Source organism: Pinus tabuliformis, chromosome 8 (genome assembly GCF_031772625.1).
Source record: "Pinus tabuliformis cultivar Carrire ecotype Pingquan chromosome 8, CPIR1, whole genome shotgun sequence".
In the NCBI taxonomy this organism is placed as follows: Eukaryota; Viridiplantae; Streptophyta; class Pinopsida; order Pinales; family Pinaceae; genus Pinus; species Pinus tabuliformis.
The window spans coordinates 1,381,005,734-1,381,017,809 of NC_142294.1; the positions used below are offsets into that span (position 1 = coordinate 1,381,005,734).

The following is a 12,076-nucleotide window of genomic DNA, read 5'->3' on the forward strand; positions in this document are numbered from 1 at the left end:
TTGCGACAACCTTGAAGGGCCCTGGAATAACTTGAACTTGCAGATGAATGCAATAACTTGAACTTGCCAAAGCCATTGCTGAACCACCTCCGCTTGTCTAATTTGAACTTGCCAACGCCATTGCCGGACCCCTCCACTCATCTAATTAGAATACAGGAAAACGTTGAGCGAACGCCCGGATAATGGCGATGAAGATGAAAGAACTAATTAGCAGCGTCTTCCTTATCGTAAGTGTGTGTATGCCTATGCCCCTCTCAGGTGCTGCTTCCTTCAATATTGCCGTTATACGATTTTGTGAGAATAGCGAATATAGAAACGGTAGCGCTTTTCAGAGCAATCTAAAGCAGGTTCTGGATTCACTGGTGGAGAACGTTTCTACCAGTGGATTCAATACATCTAGTCATGATGACGGGCAAAACAGCCACAGTACGGTTTATGGGTTTGCCCAATGCAGGGGAGATTTAAGCTCCTCCGATTGCAAAGAGTGCGTAGCCACTGCAATAGCCGCGATTATATCCGGCACTGGTATCGACACTCGTATTGTTGGAGAATGCAACAAAACTTCTGCGTTCATTATACTAGATGCTTGCATATTACGTTACGACAATCATAGTTTTTCCAACAATTTTAGCGAGAGCGCAGAAAAGCATATTATGTGCAACGGTTTGACAAACAGTAAACCAGAATTCGCTATTACGGTTAGGGCACTGCTCCAAAATATTAGCTATAAAGCTGTGAAGAGTCCCAAACTTTTTGCTGCGGAGAAAGACGTTGCGCCTTATAATTCCACAGTTCTTATCTACAGCTTGGCGCGGTGTTGGAGAGATCTGTCTACCAAATTTCTTGGAGTTCTTGGATCAAATTTCGGATCTATGAACTCCTACATGCGTTACGAGCTTTATCCATTTTGCAATTCTCCAAATATTTCGCCGTCGCCATTACCATCGTCGTCGCCCTCGCCGACAGAAATCCCTCGAATATTAAGTATATTCTTTTACATACTTTATAATTATCAGAAATATTGAGCGGGTTTTGTAAAGATTTCCTTTTCGTGATTTCTGAGGTTCCTTGTGCGAATTATCTGATATTTCTTGTGCAAGTTGTCTGAGATTTCTTGTGCAAATTTGCAGAAGCAAAAAGATCGACCGTGGTTCCGCTAATTCTGGGACTAGCAGCCGCTACGATAGGATTAATTGCAGCGATAACCCTTTGCAAGCTGATATTTTTCTCTCGTGGGAAAAATTGTGAACCTTTTTCTCAAATGAGAGGTCATGAAATTGTAGATGATTCAATGACCTACTAGCTTGGATATTATGAACCGCTTCCCTATTTTCTTTTCTAAAGATAATAAAACGCTTTGTAACTGTTTTCGCAGAAGCCCAAGAAGCAATTAACTTGTCGACGACTATAGCGAATCCGCAACTTATTTTCAAATACGAGAGTTTGAGAGGGGCCACGTCTAATTTTCACGCATAAAGAAAGTTTGGCGAAGGCGGTTTTGGATCGGTCTTTAAAGTGACCGTTTCGTGTTACATCCAGTTTAATTTATTTTAAGGTAGATACCATTGTTAATGGTTAAACCATAGACATATTTTTGACGGAGCATGATGCTTCTTGATTGGCAGGGGATCTACCAGATGGTAGAGTGGTTGCAGTTAAACGGCTGAAAATAGGTTCAAGTCAAGGAGATGCGGAATTTTTTAATCAAGCAAATCTCATAAGTCGTGTCCAGCACAGGGATCTAGTGAAATTGCTTGGTTGCTCAGTGGAAAACTCCGAAAGGCTACTAGTTTACGAATACCTTCCGAACAGTAGCCTCCACAATATTATATTCGGTTGCTTCTCCCTCTTTAATCGCTGCACCAATCCTAAGTTGTTCGAGTTTTGAGTTGGTATTGTACCTGGCTAATCTTTTTTGTGTATGTTTTGCAGATATAGGAAAACGCCATTTACTAGATTGGAGACAGAGATATGAAATCATAGTTGGAATTGCAAGAGGGCTGGCATATCTTCACGAAGAATCTGAAATTCGAATCATTCATAGAGATATTAAAGCAACCAATATTTTACAATAACAGACTTTGGCTTAGCCAAACTGTTTGAAGACGATAAAACCCACGTCAGCACTAGAGTTGCAGGAACTTTGTAAGTATTTTCTCTTAGATATCGTTCATATAATATTGAGAGGGTTCAGATATGGAGATTTCATTGTACGTAGTATTCTGCAGAGGTTACATGGCACGTGAGTACGCATACCGCGGACAGCTAACAGAGAAAGCAGTTGTATTCAGCTTTTTGTAGTCGAGATTATCAGCGGAAGAAAGAATCAGAGTTCACCTCAAGACACGGAGTTTCTCATCGAACGGGTACAGCCTTTATAGATCTGATCTTTGTAGATATTTTCGAACATGCTGTTATAATAATTATGATTCGTTGCTAACTAAAGTTGTATGCGTGGTTGATATTGGTCAATTACCAGACATGGAGACTGTATAACGCGGAGAGAGCTTTGGAAGTTATGGATCCCACATTGGAGGGTAGCTAGTATTGGGAGGATGGGATTAGGGTCATTAAAATTTTTCTTCTGTGCACTCAGGCAGCTGCAGCGTTGCGGCCTTCAATGTCTCGTGTTGTGTCGTTGCTGACCCGTGAGGGAGAACAGCTTCCTTCGCCCACAAGCCCCCCTTTCATAGATGTGCATAGTGTGGGCGTACCTGTCCCTCACAAAACATCAGGCAGTACAAACAACGTCTAGTACACCAAAGGATATCCACTCTGCAGCTGCCGATCCTTCATCGGGCAGATTAGAGCCGAGGTTAAAAATCTGCAAATCGCTTGTACTAAATTTGTACTATATTTAAGGATCAGGGATTAGTCTGCAGAAGAAAATCGTTTATTTTATGAAGGCTATGGAGTGTCGGTTATTGTCTACCTAGTCAATTTTACATATAATATTTTAACAGTAAATGGATGCGTGTTTTGGTAAAAGTAACGTCTGATGTCATATCTCAAAATAAATTTAATTTATTAGAATATGCAGTTGCAAATTTTGTTTAAATGATCTTCCTTTTCCGCATCACTGTAGGTAGAACACCCATCAATGGTTTTATATATATATGAATTTAATACTATTTATATTTGAAATTCAATTTTCTGAAGCAGAGGAGATTTTAGGAATTTAATGAATTAAAGGTTTTTTGTTTTTCTTTTTTTTTGTTTTTCAAAAATTAATTCGATATTAAATATTTTAATTTAATTAATAAATAAAATTATCTTTTTCTAATAATATTTTATATATTTTATTGTTAATTTTGGTGAAGATTGGGTATATATTTTCAAAAATATAAAGTCATCTAATTTATAAAGTTTGAGTGTCTCACAGATTTTTCTTGTCAATTTTGTTGAAGATTTAATAGATATTTTTAAAAATTGTATAGTTATTTAATTTATAAAATTTGAGTGTCTTACAGATTTTTCATGGTTATATATATATATATATATATATAATACAGTTTTGATCAAAATTGTGTTTCTTAATTCTATCCAAAATAAATCATTTCCTCTAAATTAAAATGCTACTCTCATTTAAAAATAAAATATAAAAAACAAAATAAATTCAAATTAATAAAATTTTTTGTTAAATTTACTATTTTCTTTATTACATGCAAGATTATTATTAATTCCTTGTTAATTTTAGTATACATCAATATCTTAACTAATAATTAAATATTGTGGCAATAACATTTTACTTTAAATCCATAATATTTATTAATATAAAAATATTTAGTATGATGTAAATGAAAAATAAATCACCATAGCTATATAAGATAAATGGTTGGTAAACAACAATAAACATAGATTCATAATAAGTATCAAACTAATCACTTCATTATATATGCTACTTTGCTAAAATTAAAAATTAAAAACATAAAAATTGATATATAAGTTAAGTATATATGCGTTTAAAAAACATGGAACAAGATTCTTAACCATGGAGATTTACCCTCACTTTATCATGGAGAATCTTAATATGTAAATAGACTTTGTTACAATATCATCAACCATAGAACAACTTAATATGTCATGTTTTTTTTTGGTATGTCATAAAAGATCCTCCGTGTCATATAGCTTATCAGTGGATGTACCACATAATATGACTAGATATGTCTATGACTTAATAAACAATTAAAATAACAAAAACTCAAAAAATTCATGTACTAGGCTATAAGGGAATCCACCTGAATGGTTTCAAGTGGGTCAAATTACTTTTCTATGTCCATGAACTCAACACTTGCTAGGTGTTTGGCTAGTATGTTGATCTTCTTGTCCATCTTGGTTATTTTCCTTTGTTATTCATCTAGTTGTATAATTATTTCTTATTTCTCTTCTAACCTTCCCAACATGATTTTTCCAATGATTGCTTTGATTTGTCAATGAATGTCCACTATTTTGAGGTATCTATTTTTATGTGATGGGGTGTAACCTATATCTAGGACCCAAAATCCAACTTAATAATATCAATCCAATATATATCTTCTCCTTTGATAAGAATCCTCCTCGGCTATTGTAGTTTCTAGTTTGATATAGGGAGTATTCATGTAATAGTATTCAACAAAGTGCTTAGCAGCTAGATAATCCCTCAATGTGGTAGCTTTCACTAATTTCATTTACTCCCTTTCGACCTCTTCCTCTTGTGTGAGGCATTATCAATTTTCTCACAATGCAAACTAAAACAAGTGTCAATCAATATGGCTTACTATTAGCAAAGAAACCTATTTTTCTATCAACTAACTTCCTCTCTTGGCTTGACTTCATAGGCTAAGTATTTATCTATCCCAACGATAAAAATATTGAAAATAACAACCAAAGAACGGGGTGAAATAAATTTACGTCAAGAGAACCATGAATCAACTCCCGACATGTGCGTAAAAACTAACTAAAATGGAAATGAGTAGTCTTAACTAAAAGGCGAGAGTATATGTCCAAACCTTGTCACATTTTCCCAATAGGGTAAAAGGAGCTAGAATTGAGAGTACAAACTTACAATTCTAGACCACCATGCGGAGAACACAAATACAAGGAGCTAGAATTGAGAGTACAAACTTACAATTCTAGACCATATTGCGGAGAACACAAATACATAACAATTATAGAGAGAGTCAACCTAAGAAACTCTTGTGAAGCGTTGAATGAGAGATGCCAACCATAGGAAAATTTTCACCCCCAATAGAGGCTTGACTCTCCAGAAGATAGCCAGAGTAATAATAATGATATGGAATCTAAAAATTAGCCTCCTTGATTTCCATGCCAGAGTAACAACAATGATAGGGAATCTAAAAATTAGCCTCCTTGGTTTCCATTAGAGAGACTGCAATTCATGGAAGAAAAATCTCAACCTTGAGGACAAACCCCAACTACTAATCACCAAACAAATTATAGTGTCACAAAGACTAAACTCAGGCACTAAAAAGAAAATAATGAAAAAAAAAACAACATATCAGAAATACAATTATAAACCATAAATCTTGAACAAAATTAAAGAATTTGTAAACCTTACCCTAAAGCCAACACCCATCAAAATTCCATGAGACTTGACCTAAGTGCATCTAAAGTAGAGAACAAACCTTCTCCATCTACTTACCCAATTGTCTTCTATCTCCATAAGGGCCCTTCCAGTAACCACCATATGGTTTAATCAACTCACAAACCAACTCTATCACCTATACCATGAATCTATATTCCATTGTGCTTAATCTCGTGACCTAAATACTTCATCCAAAACCTCATTCCCTTATTATTAATTACATTTCCACCCATCACAAAAGGAAATAGTTTAATATTATTATTATTTTACATATTTAAATATGTATTATAAAAGGTAAATTATAATTATTTTTAACTAAATCAATACTTTAAACAATTGAAAGAGAACATAACTATCTTATATATTTTAAATGATATTTTCAGATGATAAAAAGAATACACTACTTATAACTATAAATTAATAAATATGTTAATATCTCACACTTTAATCAAATATAAATAAAAATAAAATATATTATTATTATAATTATTTTTAATTAAATTAATATTTTTATCAATTGAAAAATAATATTAAGCTAGATTTATCAAGCACTTAAAAAGTTCAAGTCCAACATAAAAATGAATCTAATTTTGTACTCTTGCATTCCCTAGTGGATTTCCTCATTTCACCATAATAAATAATATGGAGAAATACCATAGGAAAATCTATAGGTTGCCATCAAGCCCAATTTAAAAATGAATCTGATCCTTGCATTCCCTAATGGATTTCCTCATTTCATCATAACAAATAACATGGAGAAATAATATAGGAAAAACCATAATTGGTCAAAACGTAGAGCCCAAAAACTGCCAATCATAAATTATTTATTTTATTTTATTTTATTAATTTTTATTTTATAAAGTCAAAATTGTTATGCTTACATCACATCTCTTTCTTATTGAACTAGCGTTGCACAATAAGTATCCATGACCCAAGAAAAAAACTCTCATGTAATTGTAAGCTATACATTATATTAAATATGAAAATATAATTTTAATCTATATATAATATATTAAGCATCATAATATGTCATATTATATAGCTACAAGGAAAATAGTATATAACAAAATATAAATACAAACTAGCACTAGCGTATAAATTAAATGGTTGAGAAATGTGGATAAGCATCAAAACACCTATTTCATGAGACATTTTACATTTCCAAAATTAAAAATAAAAAAATAAAAAAATAATAATAACTAAGTTATAACATCTTTCTTTTTCATTGTTTGTTATCCTAAGGCTTGACCTGTGGCTTGACTAGCCTTAACCAAAGGACATCTAAGCCCTCAAAGTCACTCGGGGATCACACCTGACCTAGACCACACCAACCCTTAGCTGAGTAGATTTTTTACCGTGTCTCCTCCCCCTAGCACATGCTACAACCACCCCATTGAAGTTTGATCCTGGGTCGCCTTTCTGATGAGGCCCATCCTAAATTGATTGAGCTAGTGAAACCTGACAACTAAATTATAACTATTTATTATTATTACAAAAGAGTTAATATATGAATTAAACATATATATTTAAAAAACAAAAAAAAACATGTGACAAAGTTTTTAACTACGGAGTTTTACTTCACTTTAATATGGAGATTTTTAATGTACTAATAAGCATTGTTACAATACTTTGAGTCAATATCATTCCTTACTAATACCATATACCCAAAAAACTATTAGTCATACTCATATGGCACATGTTCATATAACATTTTTTTAATTAATCAATTTATTTAAAGTGGGGTAAAGAGCAAAAATAATATGTTCATATAATCATTTTTTTAATTACTTAATTTATTTAAAAGATAATAAAGAGCATAACTACTTTTAAGATAAATCTCAACTTTTGATTTGTACATACTACTAAAAATATTCTAGCATATTCCATAGAAGTTAAAACGCTATGGTCCAACTATTTCAAAATTGACAACACTATCAATATAATAAAATAATTAAATATTTTTACCATTATTATTTTTTACATAATTAAATATATTTTATATACAATAATTTTTAAATAATTTTAATTAAATCAATATTTTTATCCCTACTTTCATTAATTAATGGAAAGAGAACATAACTATCCTATATTTTAGAATAAAATATACATTTTAAATGATAAAAAGATAGTAAGAACATTTTCACTGGAATTGTTTCATAAATAATTTATTTGCCAACTTTCTTGGGATTAAGTTATAAATAATTATATGGTTTACACTTCAACATATTTAATTAATTTACATGTTTTATAGATCTAGAATATATATATATATATATAATCTAAAAATTACCAATAATATATTATCTATTTTATTTAATCAATAATTTTATTTTTGATTTGATTTAGTTTAATTTTATATTTATATAATTTGATTTTGACGAAATATTTATATATTACCACATTTCTTACTCAACTAAACTGTTTATATTACATTAAGCGTAATGATATGTCACACTATATAGCAACAAGAAAAAAACATGTAATTGAATACAAATAGTTTCAAGATGAATATACTAGCAATTGCACCAGATGTTGCAAAGGAAACGTGGTAAGGCATAAATTCCAGAAGCATTGTGACATATAAAGAATCATTGAAGTTGAAAATGCGTAAACAAAATGTCTTTCAAAAATAGAAAAAATTCTAAAATTTGTATGTTTATCACGTTTTTAATTTACATAGACCATCTTTACCTGGTTGCAGATTCTAAATATTTTGAAATGAAACATTATGATTAAAGTCAATTAACATATTCCAAAATCTGGAATCAAATTAAGCTAACCCTGATCCATAAGTAACAGAATGGTTGGAAAAACACCTCCTCAATAATATGATGTGCCAACATCCTTTTTGCAAGTTGGACATCACTTGTGGGATTTTGCAATTGAAAATTCTTTCGCGACCATGGGGTTATCGACCTATCATTCATGCCAACTACCATGTCAGCTGCAGATGCCTTAGAATGCAGAGAATGTGGTTATACCCACTACATTGACCCATGAAATGAAAATAAAAATTGGATATAATTTTATTCTCTTTATTTAGAAGACTAAATATTTTACATTTCTTCACAATGATAACTCAAATATCAATATATAAATGGTAATCCAAGAAATAATCTAAATTGAAAAATAAAATATAAATAATTAATTATGTAGAAAACAATTTGACTGATAAAATTTATATAACAATATCAAAGAAAACATAGAACTCAATGTTTATTTATATGTACAAAACTACCTAAAATCAATATATATAAAACTAAAATAAACCAAAAGACCAATTACCATAAACATAAATTATGGAAACCTCAAATATAATTAAGATACACACAAAACAAAAATAAACTTCCAAAAGCCTAATTACCATAAACACCAATTCTAAAAACTTAAAATATAATTAAGATACACACAAAACAGAAGGAAACTTCCAAAAATCTCTAGTGATAATAGACGTAAGTAGGATGTAACACCACTGCGCATGTTCTAAAATAATAATAATATTATAATATGGCATATTCTTTGGTTTGATGGGGTCACAAAAGGAATTACAAAAGGCTTCGTCGTTATTGGACCAAATCAGGTCAAGAAAAAAACAATAGTACTGTTTACATATGCCAGATCATCATTGTCTTCAAAACCTTCATTGTTAAGGTGTATTTCTAAGACTATGTACCCTCAACGCTTTGTTTCAACTAATTGATCACCATTATACAAAACAGAAGTGTCAGTCAAAATTGTAACCATTCAGTTTTTGTTGTTTTTTGTGTTTCCGATCCACAGTGCAACAATGGTTGGAGTCCTAAAGAAACCATCACATATTGCCAAGGAGAGATTGTGATTGTGAAATCCACCTTGAACAATGAAGGAAAGCGCTATGAAAAAAATCTCATTGCTCAAATGGCTCTATTAGCTCTTACGTAAATGCAACCGTTGAAGTTAAGAAATATTAATTACATTACTTACAGCCCAAAATAGCAAAACGTTAACTAAATTTAGAAAGTGGAATATTAATTACATTCTTGAAAGCTCCACCCCATATTGAGCTCTCTGCTGAGAATTTTGTGCCTAGCCTCTGATCAAATTTGCTCTACAGCAGGTTCCCATTTTACCCACTTTCTCTAGAAGACAAAAGGGTCTTGCCTGAAACCAGCTAGAGGCAGCGTTATTGAGCCCGTAAGATTATATCAGTACAATTTGGGTTGTGAAGGATTTAACCCAGAGGCTTCCAAGGATGTAGCATCAGAGTCATTTAAGGAAAATGAGAAAGAACTTTTGATAAACCAAGCAGATGGTACAGTTTTTGATCATGAAAGTTTCGTTCACAGAATAAGGGCCATGGAAGACCTATTAAAGGAGACATTCTCGACTATGTCTCATCTGAAAACCTCTTATGCAAAGTTACAGGAAGCCCATATTCCTTATGATGCAGAGAAGCTACAGGTGGTTGATAAGGAGGTGATCAGGGAAATGAAAAAGCTCTCAGAACTGAAGCAATATTATAAGAAAAGTATTGCCAATGGAGACTCTAGTGGTTCTGAGAACTAGATTGGATTAAGCTATGTGGAGACTTCAACAAGGGCTCTCTAGATTTAGATTTCACAAAAGAATTCTGAGATTAAAAAAGGCATTGGAAAATGTTAATTGAGAAAGGGTGAGCATAAAAGATCAGACAGAAGGAAAAGTGCTAGAGATTCATCATCTCTGAATGTTGGGGATGGTCCTACAATTAAATTGTTGGAGACAAGCGTGCAGAAGATGAGAGAATCAGCTAGGGTTTCACCAAATCCCTAATTTCTCTGATGAAATCTGCTGAGTGGGATCTAGATGTAGCAGTTAACAACATAGAACCAGGCATAAACTACACCATGGAAAGCCACAAAAAGCTGGCATTTCAATCCTATGTCTGCATGAGAATGTTCAGTGGATTTGAGAATGAGAATTTCTATTTGACTGGGAGCCTGTCGTCCATTATAGATCCTGAGAAGCACAGAAATGATTGTTTCAGACAGTTTTTGGACATGAAAAACATGGAGCCATCAGAGCTGGTGTCCATTCTCACACCAAACAGCCTGTTTGGGAAATTCTGTATGAAGAAATTTCTCAATGTAGTGCATCCCAGGATGGAAGAATCCTTCTTTGGAAATTTGGAGCACAAGAACTAGATAGGCAGGGGACTCCACCCCAGGAGCCAATTTTACAGCCTATTCCTCAAATTTGCCAAGTCTGTGTGGTTGGTTCACAGGCTTGCATTTTCTTTTGACCCGCCTTTGTCTATCTTTCATGTCAAGAGAGGGGTGGATTTCGAGGGTTCCTACATGGATAGCTTGAATTCTATGAATATGAATCATGATGTTGACAATACTGTTGCAAGTGAAGGTAATGTCCTGCAGCTTCCTGAGAAGCCAAACCCTACAATTGTAGGGTTTACAGTGATGCCAGGTTTCAAGGTTGGCAAGAAGGCCATAGCGAGATGCTAGTTCTATGTAATGATTGCAACACCTGATCCTGTAATTAATGTTTTTGATCTGCTCTCGGCACCTCCCATGGAGGATCTGTAGGTTCATTGTTGTGTATCAAATATTTCTCCTTAGTTTTTGGTTTTAGGATCAATCTGTGGGAGTATTCATTTTGGTTGTTGTAAATGCATTGTGTTTTTGTTTTCCAAGTTTTTGAGAAAACCTTGGAGAAATTCCAGGGGATGTTCTGGGGAATTCAAAGATGAGAAAACTTTGGAGAAATTCTAGGGGATGTTCTGGGGAATTCAAAGATGTTTTTTATACTTGTGGATACTTTTTTGGGAAATTTATGGTTATTTTAGTCAAATCATCCACAACATTGTGGAGAGTTTTGTGAAAATTGTGGGGAGAATTTTGTGAAATTCATGATTGTTTTGTCAAACTATCTACAATATTGTGAAGATTTTGGTGACAATCATTGTTGTTTTAGTCAAACAATCTTCAACATTATGAAGAATTATGTGGGAACATTGTATGGAAATCGAAAGATATCTTTTAACATCTGTGAATGACAATTTTTAGAAAATTTATGGCCATAAATTATGGCATGAATGTAGTAAAATTTTACTAACATTTTTATTGTGCATAACCAATTAAATAACTTTTAAACTAGACCATGCTTCATAATTAAATTTAGTGAATAATTCATTTAATAGTTATGTGTTCTTGTTTCATTTAACAATTATTTATAGTAATAGGAGTGATATTTTTTTGAAGAGATAAAAGCAATGAATAAATGCTCTGATTCTGTTTTTATTTTGCCAATTACTGCAATCACAAAAAATGGATGAGTTTCAAATTATGGTACGGGTCCAATTTGCTCCAACTGACTTTGGTTCATGCTAAAGAGTCTTTGATTTTTTTGGGAAATTTAAATTATTTGTGATTGATGAGGATTGAGTATTTATGTGTTAGTCATTGGCACTACATGAATTATGCTTCAACTTGGATCAAATTTAAAAAGAACCGTTAATTT

The 12,076-nt window shown here is 32.5% G+C and overlaps 1 protein-coding gene and 1 pseudogene across 1 annotated transcript; both read left to right on the forward strand.

The window, feature by feature from the left end:
• The first annotated feature begins 182 nt into the window (after nt 1-182).
• LOC149240692 (cysteine-rich receptor-like protein kinase 25) lies at nt 183-2,075 on the forward strand. The gene is made up of 5 exons (XM_089370283.1): nt 183-984; nt 1,131-1,268; nt 1,376-1,441; nt 1,626-1,811; nt 1,933-2,075. Exons 1-5 carry the CDS (start codon nt 183-185, stop codon nt 2,073-2,075), a joined length of 1,335 nt encoding a protein of 444 aa, XP_089226409.1.
• Nucleotides 2,076-10,497: 8,422 nt separating this feature from the next.
• LOC149240693 (protein GRAVITROPIC IN THE LIGHT 1 pseudogene) lies at nt 10,498-11,142 on the forward strand (annotated as a pseudogene).
• Nucleotides 11,143-12,076: the final 934 nt, after the last annotated feature.

Coding starts and splice junctions, on each gene's coding strand:
- LOC149240692 (XM_089370283.1), top strand. CDS start 183: ATGGCGATGAAGATGAAAGAACTAATTAGCAGCGTCTTCCTTATCGTA. Junction 1,269..1,375: donor ACCTTTTTCTCAAATGAGAG/GTCATGAAATTG, acceptor CTGTTTTCGCAG/AAGCCCAAGAAGCAATTAAC. Junction 1,812..1,932: donor TTACGAATACCTTCCGAACA/GTAGCCTCCACA, acceptor TATGTTTTGCAG/ATATAGGAAAACGCCATTTA.